At 35.0% G+C, this 18,136-nt stretch overlaps 1 protein-coding gene across 2 annotated transcripts in view; it reads right to left on the minus strand.

Annotated features, from left to right (window-relative positions):
* Window positions 1–5,991: 5,991 nt before the first annotated feature.
* Window positions 5,992–18,136, minus strand: part of LOC137648757 (nucleoporin p54-like) — a 35,257-nt gene continuing 23,112 nt past the window's right edge. For both annotated transcript variants that reach the window (XM_068381839.1, XM_068381838.1), the window contains exons 7-12: window positions 17,829–17,902; window positions 16,177–16,258; window positions 15,584–15,689; window positions 13,712–13,862; window positions 12,136–12,255; window positions 5,992–7,560 (exon numbers count right to left, since the gene is read on the minus strand). In XM_068381839.1, the coding sequence (XP_068237940.1) occupies window positions 7,351–7,560; window positions 12,136–12,255; window positions 13,712–13,862; window positions 15,584–15,689; window positions 16,177–16,258; window positions 17,829–17,902 (743 nt within the window). In that variant the 3' untranslated portion in view covers window positions 5,992–7,350. The remainder of the gene's footprint in view (window positions 7,561–12,135; window positions 12,256–13,711; window positions 13,863–15,583; window positions 15,690–16,176; window positions 16,259–17,828; window positions 17,903–18,136) is intronic.

Below are 18,136 nucleotides of genomic sequence, written 5' to 3' on the forward strand. Positions count from 1 at the left end.
AGTTTAGATAAAAAAATTGAAACATGAACTCAACTTTAATATAGACAATCCCATGGAAAAAAAAAAAAAAAGTCTGCGATGGCCACAAGAAATAAGTGATATAAAAGGTTACAGTACGTTCTTCATATTAATGAAATAACATCTTGATATCACCAATTTCTTTTAATACAAATTGAATATGATTAAAATAGCTAAAAGGAAAAAATTCTGGGAGGCTGTAACTAAAGAGGTTTTGTCTAAAGAAATATTTCCCAAGGTTTTCTCCATTACATTGCTAAAACAGGAAAAACGCTTCCAAGAGTAGATACAGTAGTACGGTGTGAGCAGTGCCCATTATGGTATGTAAATACAATCTAAAGAACAGAGTATATCATAAAGACAATATACAGAAGGTCCTTAACTCACAAACTTAACCCTTTTACCCCCAAAGGACGTACTGGTACGTTTCACAAAACTCGTCCCTTTACCCCCATGGACGTACCGGTACGTCCTTGCAAATTAATGCCATAAAATTTTTTTTTTTTCATATTTTTGATAATTTTTTACAAAAATTCAGGCATTTTCCAAGAGAATGAGACCAATCTGACCTCTCTATGACAAAAATTAAGGCTGTTAGAGCAATTTAAAAAAAAATATACTGCAAAATGTGCTAGGAAAAAAATAACACCTTGGGGGTTACGGGTTGGAAATTTCCAAATAGCCTGGGGGTAAATGGGTTAAAAGATATGATATTGGTTTTTTACAATATTTCTTTATCTTATCTTTGTTATTTTCACTTGGATTTGTGTTTGTATCTCAATGTTTGTAAGTAGATGACCTTCTGTAGTCCCGCTATAGAATGCCAAATACACTATAAGTGAAGCTGTTCTCAAAGCATTGATTACTGGTATGAATAAGCCGCCATTAGACGTACAGAACTTAACACTGAATGAGACAAAAGATAAATAATGACCTTGATGTGACAAATTCCTGTATGACCTTTGACTTCTTAGTATAACCTTGACTTTGACATTACATTTCAACTCAGTTGACCTACTGAAGCATACATATCAAATATGAAGTCTTTATCTCGTATATTTCGAAAGTTATGTCTAACCTTAAAAATTTTTTACCTTGGAGGACAGTTCGGCACATAAAGGTATAGACTTTTTATCTGGCTAGTGTTAGGAGTAGGAAGCTGTTAAGTGGCAGTATAAGTACAGACAGACAAACTATTAGAAAGGTTAATTATCTAATCATCATTGATGCTAAATTACGGGTATTAAAAAAAATAGAAAAATGAAGGCGCAATTTAGTCCTGGTGAACTGCCTCAGACAATTAGATATAAGACAATATAAAACCTAAACTGTTTATGCTTACACCTTGATAATTCCAGGGTCTGGATAAATATATAGCAAAACAAATAATACACACTTAAATACTAAAATATTTTCTTTGTACTGAATAGGACACTTTAACCCTTTTACCCCCAGGCTATTTGGAACTTCCCAGTCCTTAACCCCCAGGGATTATTTTTTTTCAAGCACATTTTGCAGTATATTTTTTTTAAATTGCTCTAACAGCCTTAATTTTCATCATAGAGAGGTCAGGTTGGTCTCATTCTCTTGGAAAATGCCTGAAGTTTCTCAAAAAATTATCAAAATTATGAAAAAAAATGTAAATAGCGGTTTTTTGCAAGGACGTACCGGTACGTCCATGGGGGTAAAGGGATGAGTTTTGTGAAACGTACCAGTACGTCCATGGGGGTAAAGGGATGAGTTTTGTGAAACGTACCAGTACGTCCATGGGGGTAAAGGGATGAGTTTTGTGAAACGTACCAGTACGTCCTTTGGGGGTAAAAGGGTTAATAAACATGAATAAAACTAGCAGTATTACAGTACTTGAATGTTGCTATTTAGGGAATTTCCTATTAATAAAACCAGCAAATTTGCAGGGAGGCTTAACCTTGAATATCCAGAACATATATAAATCAACTACTGAATACAAGTGATGATACTCTTCATAAACAAATGATAAATGTACCTTTACCATCATTGCACATAAAGTTCAAAATATCGCAGGTAATTGTTTAAAATTACAGAACTCTACCATCCAATGTTATTTGTATCTTAAAGAATTCTGTTTATTAGTTATCATTAGCAAAGCTACAACCCTAGTTATAACAGAATGCTACAAGCCCAAGGCCTCCAATAGGGAAGACAGCCCAGTGTGCAGAAAATATTTAGACAAATAACGAAGACATAGTTAACATATATTATAACACTTTTCATTACTAATTCAATTTATTTAAGAACCTCAGAACAATTTCAATGTGGATCCATTATTTACATCATGCTTAAACCTTAATTCTTCTTTATGACGAAATAGTATTGTATGTTAGCTGGGGCTAAGTTATACTTGTCATAAATAATCATAAAGACCAGTATCTACATTCTGTTTTCATCGTTTTGTGTTCTAACACTTGGACAACAAAAAACTTATAAGGCAATGGATTGATCCTTTCCTAAATGTAATTGTGGGAAGTATCCTGCAGATATTAACTTTGATGCTTCTTCAACATTGCAAGGATATAGTACTATGGCGCAAGTTTCACTAAAGTGATGTAACCACATGTTGGGTTTACATTTATCTTCACAGATTCAAGTTGTGTTAAGCAGATGTGAAAACACAGTTTGCAATACATTCTTATGCAAATAAAACTCAAATCATCAAACTTATTTGATGAATAACTAACTATATTTGTAAACATATGTAATTATTGCTTAGCTTAATTTTTAGGATACCGTACCTTTAGACGTGGTGCCAAAGGAGACTAAAACGAAAGTTGCAAAATGTATAAAGATGAACAGACTAATGTAGTCTATTACTATTTTAATAAAATTATCTTGTATGAAAATCTTACAGATCTTTAATTTTCCTTAACAAACCTAACAAAGTATATATTTAAATACGTGGGGTTAGAAAAATGTTCTACTGCATACGAAATGTCAAGAAAGACAACGGTATTAAAGGATTTTACTCACACCATTTCATCCTCCGATAGGAAATAAAGTTAAGCTTATTTCCCTTAACAACAAGCCTTACAAAGTATGTATATAAACACGTGGGATTGGAAAAATGTTCTACCGCATTCGTCAAGAAAGACAACGGTATTAAAGGACTTTACTCACACCATTTCATCCTTAGATAGGAAATAAAGTTAAGCTTATTTCCCTTAACAACAAGCCTTACAAAGTATATATCTAAATATGTGGGGTTAGAAAAATGTTCTACCGCATACGTCAAGAAAAACAGCGGTATTAAAGGACCTTATTCACACCATTTCATCCTTAGATAGGAAATAAAGTTAAGCTTATTTCCCTTAACAAAACGCCTTACAAAGTATATATCTAAATACGTGGGGTTAGGAAAAATACTCTACCGCATACGTCAAGAAAAACAGCGGTATTAAAGGACTTTACTCACACCATTTCATCCTTAGATGGGAAATAAAGTTATGCTTATTTCCCTTAACAACAAGCCTTACAAAGTATATATCTAAATACGTGGGGTTAGAAAAATGTTCTATCGCATACGTCAAGAAAGAAAGCGGTATTAAAGGACTTTACTCACACCATTTCATCCTCCGATGGGAAATAAAGTTATGCATATCATCCCTAAACTAAAATGTCTCAAGGTTGTTTTGAAATAATCATCTTGATAATATTTTCTAGTGCCTCATGCTGAAAAGGTTCCATACAATATAGAACAAAATTTCTCCATTACACCTTTTATCACTTAGGACCAGTAAACCATGTACATTAAGCACATTGTAGGAGTGACTTAAAACTCTACAACCACCAACTATATAGATTTTCCTTTCATGATACCTAAGGTTCTTCGTAGAGTTAAAAACTTTCCCTAAACATTGATTTGATCTATTTTCTTCTCAAACTTCTATTAAGATAAGATAGAAATCAAGCCTCCTTATCCCCCTTTAATTGTAAAGTGTGGGAGCATTTTCTTTTTAAGCTCAAAGGACTGTACTGTCATCATTCTGATTGATGGGATAGGACTTGAAAATTTGGTTGCAGGCTTCCTGGTTCATTGAAAGTTTTCCCATTCAATGTGGGAGATAAGATCTTATCCTTATCTCGAAGGTTGAGTGGATATTTGGAAATACTTATTCTCGAAACTCATTCAAAAAGAGGATTTTCCTTGTAGATGTATTATCAAGGTTAAAAATATCAAGAAATGAAAGACATCAAATCAAGAAAACTAATGAAAGGCATCGAAAGAATAATTGGCAAAGAAGCCAATTCAATACTGCTTCTGGAAAGATGGCACTCAGATTCTGTTGCTGCCCTGAAATATGGAACAGTAGCTGTGCATACAAATGGGAAAAGCACATAACCAACCGTTTTGACAGTAAAATCTAAGATCTATATAACTTCTTCACTCAAGTAAACTGCCATTCTTATCAACACCTTCTGGAAGATGGATGTAAGGAATTTAGGACATAAGGCCTGGCTGGGCCACTCTGTACCGAGATACAACTTTGAGAAAACTCACCAGTTGTATATGAAGTTAAAAATTAAACAAGGTTAGACAGCACGATGGAGGAAAGAAAGTGTGAACATATATAAAGTGGATGATTAAAATGTGAGTGCAGGAGGGGCGTGAAGAGATGCTGCAAAGACCCCCACAATGATGCATAAATTGTACCTTACTAACAAATTCTTTCTTTACTATCTCACTGAAATACACAGCAGTTAGGACAGAAGCCTACTTTTCATTTAAGATAAGAATAATCATAAACTGAAGTACAGTTTAGAAGTGACACTTGAGATTCCATACCATCAAGAAGCAATGGAGTCCAAAACCCATAGTATCAACAGAAAATGGCAGAAAGCAAATACTTAATGAAACAGATTGAGTGTAAGCTGAGATATTGCTTAGAGACAATGCTTCAGAATTGACTTCACGGAAAATGGTAGATGATACCCCAGATGAATTAAAAAATATAATTTGGTTCCCTAAATATAATTTGAGTAAGAGGGAAGATCATACTTTAATCTTGCTTTATGGAATCTACTGTACAGTGTACCGATTATCAGTGGTGAGATTCTATTTCAAAATGAGAATTCTAGGTATAATCTTAAGGCTAGCTACATTGGAAGTACACCAGTGGGATCATATTTGAGCAATGGATTTGTCATCTTTCCTGAGAAATGGACACAGATTATTGTTCCCATTATAAAAAGATAAACACAGATACTAAATGAGAAAAAAACACAAATTATTGCTTCCACTATCTAAGTACCAAAGCACTTCCCCCAATTTTAGGGGGTAGCCGACATCAAACAAATGAAAAAAAGGGGACCTTTCCTCTCTACGCTCCTCCCAGCCTGACGAGGGACTCAACCGAGTTTGGCTGGTACTGTTAGGGTCTCATAGCCCACCCTCCCCCATTACCTACCACAGATGAAGCTTCATAAAGAATAACTACAGATACTGCCTCCGATGCCTTAGATGACCCCGGAGGTAGCAGCAGTAGGGGATTCAGCATTATGAAGCTTCATCTGTGGTGGAAATGTGGGAGGGTGGGCTGTGGCACCCTAGCAGTACCAGCTGAACTCGGTTGAGTCCCTTGTTAGGCTGGAGGAACGTAGAGAGTAGAGGTCCCCTTTTTTGTTTTGTTTCATTTGCTGATGTCGGCTACCCCCAAAAATTGGGGGAAGTGCCTTGGTATACGTATGTATGTATGTACTATCTAAGATTATGAAAAATTAATAGCACAAACTCATCTAGACATTTTACAAACCAGAGTAATATACAGCAAACTTTGCCCACTGAAATATGTTTTCTAGTTCGTGTGATATATGATAATACTACGAACAGACAAATAACAAATTACGGGATAAGATTAAAACTGTGGAGTTATAAGCATTAAAACATGAAAAAAATTTGTCAAACAGTCTTTTATGAAAGGCTTAAAACAAAGGTAAAAATTGTTTTAACAATCGTTTTATGTAAAAAGAACTCAAAATGGACATATCAATAACACATAAAAAAATCTTTACTATTTCATTCAATATATAATTTCAAACGCTTACAAAATCTAAGACAATTACATTCATTTGTATCAAAAACTTCATTGACATAAAAATCTTTTAAAACATTTACATATCACTTACCATCTTGTACAATATACATATAAAAACCTGGAGAAATATATATAAACTTCATTGAAATATGGCAAAAAACAATTATCTATTAGCTATCGTCATTATCTTCTTCCTCTTAATTTATCTACATCCATATCTGTTCTTACTGGAATCTGTACGATGAATTTATCTGTTTTTCTGTTTCGTATAATTTTGTTTCAATAAAGTATCATTGATAGTCTTTTACTTTCTCCCTACCACGTTCCTCTATACAGAAGCTAGAATCTGTATGATGAATTTATCTGTCTTTTTTTTGTTTTGTATAATTTTGTTTCAATAAACTATTACCGATGGTCTTTCATTTTCTCTTTATTGCTTTCCTCTAAACAGAAGGTCCTCAACTTGAAGCTTAATTGATTCCAAGAAATGTTTATTATTATGTTTTAAAATTTTGTCCTACGGTAGACCTAATCGGAATCCCATACCTATGATTTCCCGCTACTAAAGTCAACAAATTGTTGGGTTTCATATGAAATAGATATGAGGTTATTACAAATGGCGTTGTGCTTACTGTATCAAATGATATAAATTTGTTTTTTTACAGTATTTCTTTATCTTTGTTATTGTTTTATTACAGTATTTCTTTATCTTTGTTATTGTTTTATTACAGTATTTCTTTATCTTATTTATTTTCAGTTGGTTTTGTGTTTGTACCTCCGAATAATTGTAAGTCGAAGACTTTCTGTACATTTGTAACAACCTACACATTTCCACTTTTGTATGTTTTACAACAGATTCCACGAAAACCTTCTACAGGAACAGCAAAACATAACCAACATATACTTACAATCCTTAGATCTCGCTTAAACATCAGGTGTAAGAGAACTTTTAAATCCAAATTTTCAGTCTTAAAAATTAAAAAATAACATGAAATAATAAAACTAACTTTGGTTAACATTCCATTTCTGATTAGTCTTGTTAAGGCTACATCATATTGGAAATGCTCCTCTTTTATTATGAATCTTCATTCTTTTCAGGTTAAATATGTAGCTACCAAAGTCTCACGTAAACTGCTCATACTCCTTGGCACAGTGGTAAAAATACAATGGTTTTTTGGTATGCATATCAAAACCCAGAAAAACTGCACTTGGGTATGTAATTACATTGAAAAAACGAGGACAAAGTTCTAAAGGAAAAACTATATTATCCTTTCCGTTGAATTTCCTCCCGCATAGTATCTACCGATTGCATGTCTTCTCTGAGTACACTTACTACAGCCTTTAAGGCATCCTGCTGTTTGGCAATATATTGCGTTATGTCCTTCTCTTTGTCCCCGACCAATCCGTAACGAGGGTTCCCTCTCGAATTCCCTGGTTTGACGGACATCTGAGCCATGAGTTCGTTCAGGCAGCCCTGCAACAAGAAATCTGGTTAGGAGTGCGCGAGGAGCCACTAGATGCCGAGCTCGATTCTCTCACGATAAACAGCGAGGAATTCTGCTCAGAGAATTTATCGCGTAACACAATGCAGATTGTGATAATGGTTCTTTTCAGTGGCCCTGAGGTTATAACTGCATATGCATTACTTTTTGCTTCTACTCTTCATTAGATAATTGATTCCTTTCTCCTTAGTTACTCAAATTCTTTACTTTTCTCTTGCTTCAATTCTTACTTATACAGAAAGACAAATCCTTTTAGAACAGAACAGGATAGTTTAGAAATGTAACTTACTGGTCCCACAAATGTATTTTACAGTTATTGTTCCTCATAATAAATGGAACATTATCTGTGGATTTTTTCTTCAAGTATCACAGAATATTAATGGACAATGGGAACCCACGTACAATAGAAACGTAAACAGTAAAACAAAAGCAGTTAGAAAGGGTTTTAAATGTATCAAATATACACATTTGTCTGTTTAATCCTTAAACTACTATATACAAATAAGATACAAATCACATGATAGAAGATGACTGTCTACTTGAGCAAATCCCAAATAAAGTCATAATTACATAGCTCAAACACTTTTGTGTTACAGTACAGTATTATAATCAGACATAAGCTCCCACCCCATAGATATCTTCATTATCTTCTTCCTCTCAATTTATCTAGGAGGCTGATGGCTAACGACAAAACCCAATACTCGGACACGAGTGGGCGCCGACGACGACAGTATTATATTTTCACTTACAGTAGTGCCATAAAACATGCAATTAATTATGATCGTATACATAGCCCAAGACAGAAGGAGAGAGACTGACTAGAGAATGGGCAGGACTACTCGCCAGCTCTCACCACCTGTCGATGAGAACAATGAGCGTTCCAGCTCTTCCGAAGTTTATTCCCTATTCTATAAGACAAAAGGTTAGCATATGGGTAGGAACAAATAAAGAACCAGGAAAATTACCACAATCTGGCATGCAACACTGTAAATCTACCTATCAGTGCATGCAGAATGCAGCTAGAAATTCACACGTGAAAGCATATCAACAGGTATCTCTCAAAAAAGAAGTTTAGCAAACTTTATGCCTGAGATCATTCGGAACTAGAGTGAATATTATATCAAACTACAGTAGGGCTTTACGAAACTTTATGCCCGAGATAATTTTGAACTAGAGTGAATATTATATTTAACTACAGTATGGCTTTAGAAAACTTTATGCCTGAGATAATTCAACTAGAGTGAATATTATATCAAACTACAGTAGGGCTTTAGCAAACCTTATGCCCGAGATAATTTTGAACTAGAGTGAATATTATATCAAACTATAGCTTTAGCAAACTTTATACCAGAGATAATTCTGACCTATAGTGAATATTATATCAAACTATGGCTTTAGAAAACTTTATGCCTGAGATAATTCTGAACTTGGGAGAATATCATATCAAACTACAGTAGGGCTTTGGAAAACTTTATGCCGGAGATCATTCTGAACTAGAGTGAATATTATATCAAACTACGGCTTTAGCAAACTTTATGCCAGAGATAATTCTGAGTGTGAATATATTAAACTATGGATACCAATGGAAGTGGAAATAAATTCAAAAATAATGAAAAAAGGAAAGGCAGAGTAGCTTTTCTTGGTGTCTTAAGCATAATATGGGTTGCCAAATCAAATAGCATACAGCAAGAGCCAAATTGTTGTATTCTAGTTTTATTGTCAATTTCTAATTTTCATGGGTACTAGGCTACAAGCACTATGAATTTCAGGAAGATTCATTGAAATAATACAAAATTTACATGATCATAAACAAAATAAAGAAAGGTGAAGTGATCTGACAGAAATCAACAACCTGATCTTCCTAATCGGGTAGTTGAATCGGTAGAACTTCTAAAGTACAAACTTACAGCAAATATTTTTTCATGTTGAACAGGCTAACATAAGTCTTTTTATAGTTTATTTATGAAATATCCGCTTTGGCGCTGTTGCTGTTTTTGAGATGTTTTATTTTGGTTGTTAACCCTTTTACCCCCAGGCTATTTGGAAATTTCCAACCCTTAACCACCAAGGGGTTATTTTTTTCCCAGCACATTTTGTAGTATATATTTTTTAAATTGCTCTAACAGCCTTAATTTTTGTCATAGAGAGGTCAGGTTGGTCTCATTCTCTTGGAAAATGCCCGAATTTTCTAAAAAAATTATCAAAAATATGAAAAAAAAATTTTCATAGCATTTTTTTGCAAGGACGTACCGGTACGTCCATGGGGGTAAAGGGATGGCTTTAGTGAAACGTACCAGTATGTCCTTTGGGGGTAAAAGGGTTAATTACTTCTCATATTGTTTATTTATTTCTTTCCTCACTGGGGAATTTTTCCCTGTTGGAGCCCTTGGGCTTATAGCATGCTGCTTTTCCAACTAGCATTGTAGATTAGCTAGTAATAATAATAATAATAATAATAATAATAATAATAATAATAATAATAATAAACTACAAAAATATATTTGTGTCTTTTACAAATATAATTTAAGAGTTGATTTCCTCCATTTACCCTGAAAGGATGTAATTTTGAATGAAACACTATCATCTGAGTCATCAGTAGGCAGGGAGGTTTGAGAAAACTTTCCTGGTAATCAATATGGTACTATTTACATACAGTATCAAGGCTACAACTTTGGATATAGGCTCAATGGTTCAAATGGTAGTGACTAAATTTCCACTATGAGTCCCGTGTTCAACACCAATGCTAAGTAGAACATTACAAAAAACATCTTTAGTTTTACTGGAACACTCTCTTGCTCCTTTGATCTATAGTCCATTTCTTTTAGCGAGGCATATTTGCACCAACTCGCAGCAGTGCCCTATTAGCTCGGAAAAGTTTCCTGATCGCTGGTTGGTTGGACAAGATAATTCTAACCAATCAGCGATCAGGAAACTTTTCCGAGCTAAAAGGGCACCGTTGCGACTCGGGTGCAAATCTGCCTCGCTAAAAGAAATGGACTATAGAAGTAAGACTGGCAAGAGAAACTAAATCTATGCCTTCAGGCAGTCCTATAATCAAGTTATTAAACTTCTTACCAAAGCCAGTAATGGAAATACACACACACACACCCAGATTGACCGAACAGTATCTCCAGCTGGGGGCTCTTAGACTCGAGGTCATAGCCCCCAAGAAGTGATTTAAGTTAAACAATAGTTTGCACAAACTATTGAGCAAGGCAATTTTGATTTAACTCATAACAAAAAGAGGTCTATACGGTAAAAGAATTTTTGGAAACCCATTGCTATGTCTATCATTAGCAGAAATAAGGAAATTCACATGAACTCTTGGTTATCACCAGTTACTATTACTATTATCACTTGCTAAGCTACAACCCTAGTTGGAAAAGCAGGATGCTATAAGCCCGGTGGCTCCAACAGGGAAAATAGCCCAATAAGGAAAGGAGACAAGGAAAAATAAAATACTTCAAGGCCAGTAACAACATTAAAATAAATATTTCCTATATAAACTATAAAATCTTTAACAAAACAAGAGGAAGAGAAATTAGATAGAATAGTGTGCCCGAGTGTACCCTCAAGCAAGAGGACTCTAACCCAAGATAGTGGAAGACCATGGTACAGAGGTTATGGCACTACCCAAGACTAGAGAACAATTGTTTGATTTTGGAGTGTCCTTCTCCTAGAAGAGCTGCTTAACAAATCTAGTCTCTCTTCTACCCTTACCAAGAGGAAAGTAGCCACTGAACAATTACAGTGCAGTAGTTAACCCCTTGGGTGAAGAAGAATTGTTTGGTATTGTAAGTGTTGTTAGGTGTGTGAAGACAGAGGAGAATCTGTAAAGAGTAGGCTAGACTATTCGGTGAATGTGTAGGCAGAGGGAAAGTGAACCGTAACCAGAAAGAAGGATCTAATGTAGTACTGTCTGGCCAGTCAAAGGACCACATAATTCTCTAGCGGTAAGTATATCAACGAGTGGCTGGGGCCCTGGCCAACCTACTACCTATAAAACTTTTCCTCCATATTTCCCTTTAAAGCATTAGAGAATTTGATATTTGTAAAAGAAAATGCCGATACAAAAGCTACAATAAGTCAAACATAATTACTAGATCTCTAGTCTCGGGTAGTGCCATAGCCTCTATACCACAGTCTTCCACTGTATTGGGGTAGAGTTCCCTTGCTTAAGGGTACACTCAGGCATACTATGCTATCTTATTTAATTTCCTTTTGGTGTGTTTCGAAACTTTTATAGTTTATATATGGAAGATTTATTTTAATGTTGTTACTGTTCTTGAATTATTTTGATTGTTCATTAGTACTCTTGTAGTTTATCTATTTCCTTTTTTCCTTTCCTCACTGGGCTATTTTTGCTGTTGAAACCCTTTGGCTTATAGCATCCTGCTTTTCTAGCACGGGTTGTAGCTTAGCTAATAATAATAGTAATAGTGATAGTAATAATAATAATAAGATTGAAAGTAAAGTACTTTTGCATGCACAAAACACACTCAACTATAAAACTAACAATGTAAGACATTTTTTCCTTCAATATTTACCCTGTACTGTGTAGGCTGCATCAACTGTAGGTATAAATCCTCTAACCTCATACGAATCTGTTCTTCGGTCTGATCTAGGGGAACGCCACGTTTTCGCTCGACTTCTTGCGCTGAAACAAGCTGGAAAACCAAATTATGAAATAAAATTATTGAAAAACACTTTTGAAAACAGGTTTTATGTCTTGCAAATACAAGCCACTATCTTTCATAGCCCTACACTTTACTTAAAGTGGGGAACTGCATATACAACTGGTACAAAAGCCTTGTGCTTTATTTACAGTGAGGAACAGCATATAAAACTGATACAAAAGTCTTGCACTTTATTTGAAGTGCGGAACTGCATAAATAACTGCTATACAGCCTTGCACTTTATTCAACGTGGGGAACTGCATATACAACTGGTACATAAACATAAGCCTTGTGCTTTATTTACAGTGAGGAACAGCATATAAAACTGATACAAAAGTCTTGCACTTTATTTGAAGTGCGGAACTGCATAAATAACTGCTATACAGCCTTGCACTTTACTTAAAGTGGGGAACTGCATATACAACTGGTACAAAAGCCTTGCGCTTTATTTGCAGTGAGGAACAGCATATAAAACTGATACAAAAGTCTTGCACTTTACTTAAAGTGGGGAACTGCATAAATAACTGCCTTGCACTTAAAGTGGGGAACTGCATTTATAACTGGTAAAGAAACGAATAGAAACTTCCCCATCAAGGACGACTGAGTGCCCCAAAGTTAGGTATAGTGCCGCTGCTCCCCCACAACTCTCTCCTTACCAATAAAGTATAAAGCTGTTTCCTAAACAATATAGTTTTTTTCTTTAATGTTTTTCCCCGCTTTTTGTGCAATTTTTAAGCTCCTCTTCTTTCTTACCTTTTTAATGTAATTTAGCCAGTTTAAGTTAGTCCCCAACACTTTTTTTATTTATCTTAGCAAAAAAATATAAAATTTATTATTCTTACTCTGATTGCAAGGTTTTCACAACAGCAAATATCCAAAATTTCAGGAAAAAATTATAAAAATTTATGACTATTCCTAATAAAAAAAACTACCTTAACTTCAGCCAAAAGACTTAATTCCCCTAAACCAGTGGTTCCCAAACTGGGGGGCGCGCCCCACTAGGGAGGCGTGAGGACGACACAAGGGGGGCGTGTTCAAACTTTTTTTTCACTCACTTTGAACCAAATGTTTCGTTTTTAGTTACTGGAATGTACTATTATTTGTTTGAATGTTAAAATGTAATACAAACAGAAATCTGTTTTCCTGTACAATGCTAAGAAATAAATGTAAGAATCATTTCATATAAAAAAAAGAGAGGAGTGGGGGCGTACGGGTCTACTGGAAGCATAAAGGGGGCGTCAGGTAAGATAGTTTGGGAACCACTGCCCTAAACTCATTAACTACTGGTAATGGTACTTGTTTGGTTATGAGAGCCATTTAATATGAACTACTTTCTCATTTAGCAGCATATGAAAAGAAAAACTATCCTGTATCACACACGAGACGGAGGCAATCGCAAACAAACAAGAATAAAAATCTACACGGTACGTACGAGCAAACCTCTCACCTTTAATATTCTACGAGTAAGGTTCGATTGCTTCCACTTGGCATTTTGAATCGCTGCTTTGACTATCGTTTGCTTGTGCTTCAGTTGGGAAATCTCTTCTAGAATGTTATCCATGCTGGAGTGGAGACTCTTAGCAAACTCCTCTTGATATCTAAAAAGGAGAAAATGAGTTACAATCATTGAAGAATATTGGGAGTTTAATGGGAAGACAGATTGGCTCGTCAATTTCAGCTACGCCGAAAGTAAACCCAATGTAAATAGCGTGGTATGTATTTCGGTTACGGAACAAATGAAAATATGATAGATTACCCGAGTGCCTTATGTGGATGAAATTATGATGAGGGGTAGATGGAGATGGTTTGGGCATGCTCTTCGCACTTTTTATTATCAAAATTCCGTCTATTTCTGTGAATCCCCCTGATATTCATATTGCTGACTCCCACATACCGTTGTAGGCGAGGTGCAATTGAAGGAAAGAGTGTGATAAACTTAAGCACAAGCAATGCAAGTCTGTCAAGATCCAAGGTTCTGTGCGAGGCTTTTCAATCTGCAGTGTAGAGTATGTTCAGGGCTATTACCATAAGAAATGCTATCAATACTAGAATCACTACGGGGGATTAGGTTAGGCTTGGCAGAGGACTGATAAGAACAAGAATTACGAATATGGGAGGATTAACTGGACTTCAGAAACTTCATTACTAATTTGCTATCATAAATTATTTGCCTTCGAATAGGTCCATCAGACATTCTTCTTGCAGCAGGGCTAGACGTGTGAACCAAAAAACCCTTCCTCTCCCTTCTCGTCCTTTCCCTTCCTATCCACTCTTGGCTGCCTATCAGGTGGCCCCTTAATCAACCTAACATAGCACGAGGGTCTCCCCCTCTCTTTTACTCTCCTCCTATACTTCTTTTCCTCCCTTTTCCCTTACTCCTTCCCTTCCCGAGTACCTGCCTTAGGGCTATAAACTGGATTGTATCCAGGGGTACTCTTCCTTATCCCTTATTCCCCACTTCCCTATCCTTATCCTTGTTGTTGGACTTCAAAAGTTTAACAAAGGAAGCAAATGATGTCAATAGCTTGTGAAGCTCATCACTATCGAATAGCTGAACATGTGTGTTATCTAAATGTGGAGGTGGGCCAATATCATCATCATCTCCACTATAATCAACTAGCCTAGTCCTCCTCGGCTTCTCCCCTGAACTAACAGCAAGTTTTCTTTAACTCTGGAACTGTTAACTTAAATGGCAACCACAGAAATATACTTGTTATGAGTGGAATACAGTGAAATGCAGTCTTTACAACGATTATTTAAATCACAGAACTGTCTCTAACTTGACAAACTATGGGAATGCAGATCATGATCTCCTAGAAACAATTCCCGTGTATATTCCATAATAACTGTTAGGTAAACCAAGAGAAGACATCCTAAAAGGCAGTATGTAAACAAACAGAGTGTGATTGCAGCCGGTCAATGAAGATAACTGAAAAAAGAATACCGGACACAGTGCCATTGGCTTCTTACAATTCAACACTAGAGGGTTCTTATCCTTTGTTAAGGGCATGTATTTATTGAAGTGCATGAAAATAGGAAATTCTAAAATTTAAAAAATTTACCAATGTGTCGATTAAACCGGACATCTGGAGAAGAAGCAATATGAACATCAAGGAAGATTCATACACATAAACAAAACTACTATGTATAAAATGTTTATAATAAATCATAACAAATGTATTAAACATTTTCACATGCCGAGAAAAACAATAAAACATGAGTAACTAGTAATTTTCCACTGATAATAAGCATATTCAAAGGCAAAAAATTAAAAGCAATGTACAATTAAAAGTTCAAAAACTCAAATGGTAAAACTAACTTGAATTGTTTCTGAAGCTCTTGGAATCCAATTCTGACCACTGGTAGAAAGTTCTTGGGATCTGGATTCTCTCTTTTACCCTGTTCCCAAAGCGCTGGATCAATTCCTGTTAACGAAAAAGACATAAAATGGCAAAACATTAGACTGAAACAGACATCAGTTCGTAAGGAAATAGGGAGAGAGGGAGAGAAGAGATAGATGGTCAATCCTTTAAAGTAAATTCTTCGAGGTAAACATTCAAAAGTCAATGGGGTATAGCTATTAACCCTTTTACCCCCAAAGGACGTACTGGTAAGTTTCACAAAAGCCATCCCTTTACCCCCATGGACGTACCGGTACGTCCTAGCAAAAAAATGCAATAACAAAATTTTTTTTTCATATTTTTGATAATTTTTTGAAAAAATTCAGGCATTTTCCAAGAGAATAAGACCAACCTGACCTCTCTATGACAAAAATTAAGGCTGTTAGAGCAACTAAAAAAAAAATATACTGCAAAATGTGCTGGGAAAAAAATAACTCCCTGGGGGTTAAGGGTTGGAAATTTCCAAATAGCCTGGGGGTTAAAGGGTTAATAAAACATGCCACACACACACCTCTTTGTGGAGTCTCCAGGTATTCTTTCTTCTGAGCTTCCGACATTGTTTGCAACGGTAAGACATCCAGGACACACAAATTCTGAAATAACGAGGAAGGATTAAAATCATAGTAAAACTGATTATAATAGTTATCAACTTCATTGGTAGGTAGCATAACAAGACCACAACATCAAAATACTTGACTCAGTATGGTTGAAATCTATGGATACATTCAAGTATGACCTAAAAAGTTTATATTAACTTTAATACGACTGAAATCTGTGGATACATTTCAGTATGACCTAAAAAATTTACATGATTAACTCTAATACGACCGAAATCTATGGATACATTTAAGTATGACCTAAAAAGTTTACATGATTAACTCTAATACGACCGAAATCTGTGGATACATTTAAGTATGACCTAAAAAGTTTACATGATTAACTCTAATACGACCGAAATCTGTGGATACATTTAAGTATGACCTAAAAAGTTTACATGATTAACTCTAATACGACCGAAATCTGTGGATACATTTAAATATGACCTAAAAAGTTTATATTAACTCTAATACGACTGAAATCTGTGGATACATTTAAGTATGACCTAAAAAGTTTATAAAAGATTTTAAAAACATTCTGAAATACATATCCTTGGGTACTTTTTTCACTCCCTTCAAGAATGATTGCAAATAAATGTCAAATTATCTTATTAATAACTTCTCTCCAATGCACGTAACATAATGCAAACACTATAAAATTCTCAATATTTTCATTCAAAGACCACAGATAATTTTATTCAACTCTATATGTGCATAAAGACTGCTGTACTATTTCTAGCCTGTATATATTGTACCCATTATTTGCAGGTTGAGACAGAAAATGCATCAATAAAAATACGGTACCTTCATTTAACCCTTTTACCCCCAGGCTCTTTGGAAATTTCCAACCCTTAACCCCCAAGGGGTTATTTTTTCCCCAGCACATTTTGCAGTATATTTTTTTTTTGAATTGCTCTAACAGCCTTAATTTTTGTCATAGAGGTCAGGTTGATCTCATTCTCTTGGAAAATGCCTGAATTTTTTCAAAAAATTATAAAAAAAATAAAAAAAGAAATTTTCATAGCATTTTTTTGCAAGGACGTACCGGTACGTCCATGGGGGTAAAGGGATGAGTTTTGTGAAACGTACCAGTACGTCCTTTGGGGGTAAAAGGGTTAAGAATAATGCCACATTTAAATACTATAGATCAATTGATTTGAGGTTTTCTGGCATCCTGACATCTAAGGTCATTGACGCCGATAAATACTACTGTATTGAAAAAATTGCAAAACAAAATGCACTTTCTGGGCAAAAGAACCTTAGCCATCTATGCTAAAATCATTTGGAAAACCGTGTTAGATTTTTACAAGGCTCCTCACAATCATTACGAAGGTTACGTTTTCTTTTATTTCTTGCAAAAGGAGAGCATATTAATCAAGATGACAGCCATTTAATAGATAAACTTAAATGAAGACGTTAACTTCAAATATCTCTTAAAAAGTAGGTCAACAATGTACTTACTCTTGGCTGACAAATTTTATTTATGTACCTGTATTTACCAATAAGAGTTAAATACTGTACTGGTGTTGAAAAAATAAATAAATCATTTAAAGTATTCCAAACAAACCTTCATGGTCTGAGAATAAGCTGGGAGTCCCATATGGCGACAGACTTCAGTAGCAGGCGCTCGTTGCTTCTCTCCTGGAAGATAAATAAATATTGATATAGGCTTCATTGCACATTGCATTTTATATATATTATTCTACCTTCAAGAGGAGACCTTTATACATTTATATGAAGTATCAGTAGAGTTCAAAATAATGATGGTTGGTGAGTGACAACCACTTGCATACAAGAGAATGGTGAAAGTCTAAGATCAACTTTATTACTTTTAGACATCACAGCAGTCAAGAAGTTCACTTACAAGTATGACTG

The sequence above is a fragment of the Palaemon carinicauda genome, chromosome 10 (assembly GCF_036898095.1).
Source record: "Palaemon carinicauda isolate YSFRI2023 chromosome 10, ASM3689809v2, whole genome shotgun sequence".
NCBI classification, from domain to species: Eukaryota; Metazoa; Arthropoda; class Malacostraca; order Decapoda; family Palaemonidae; genus Palaemon; species Palaemon carinicauda.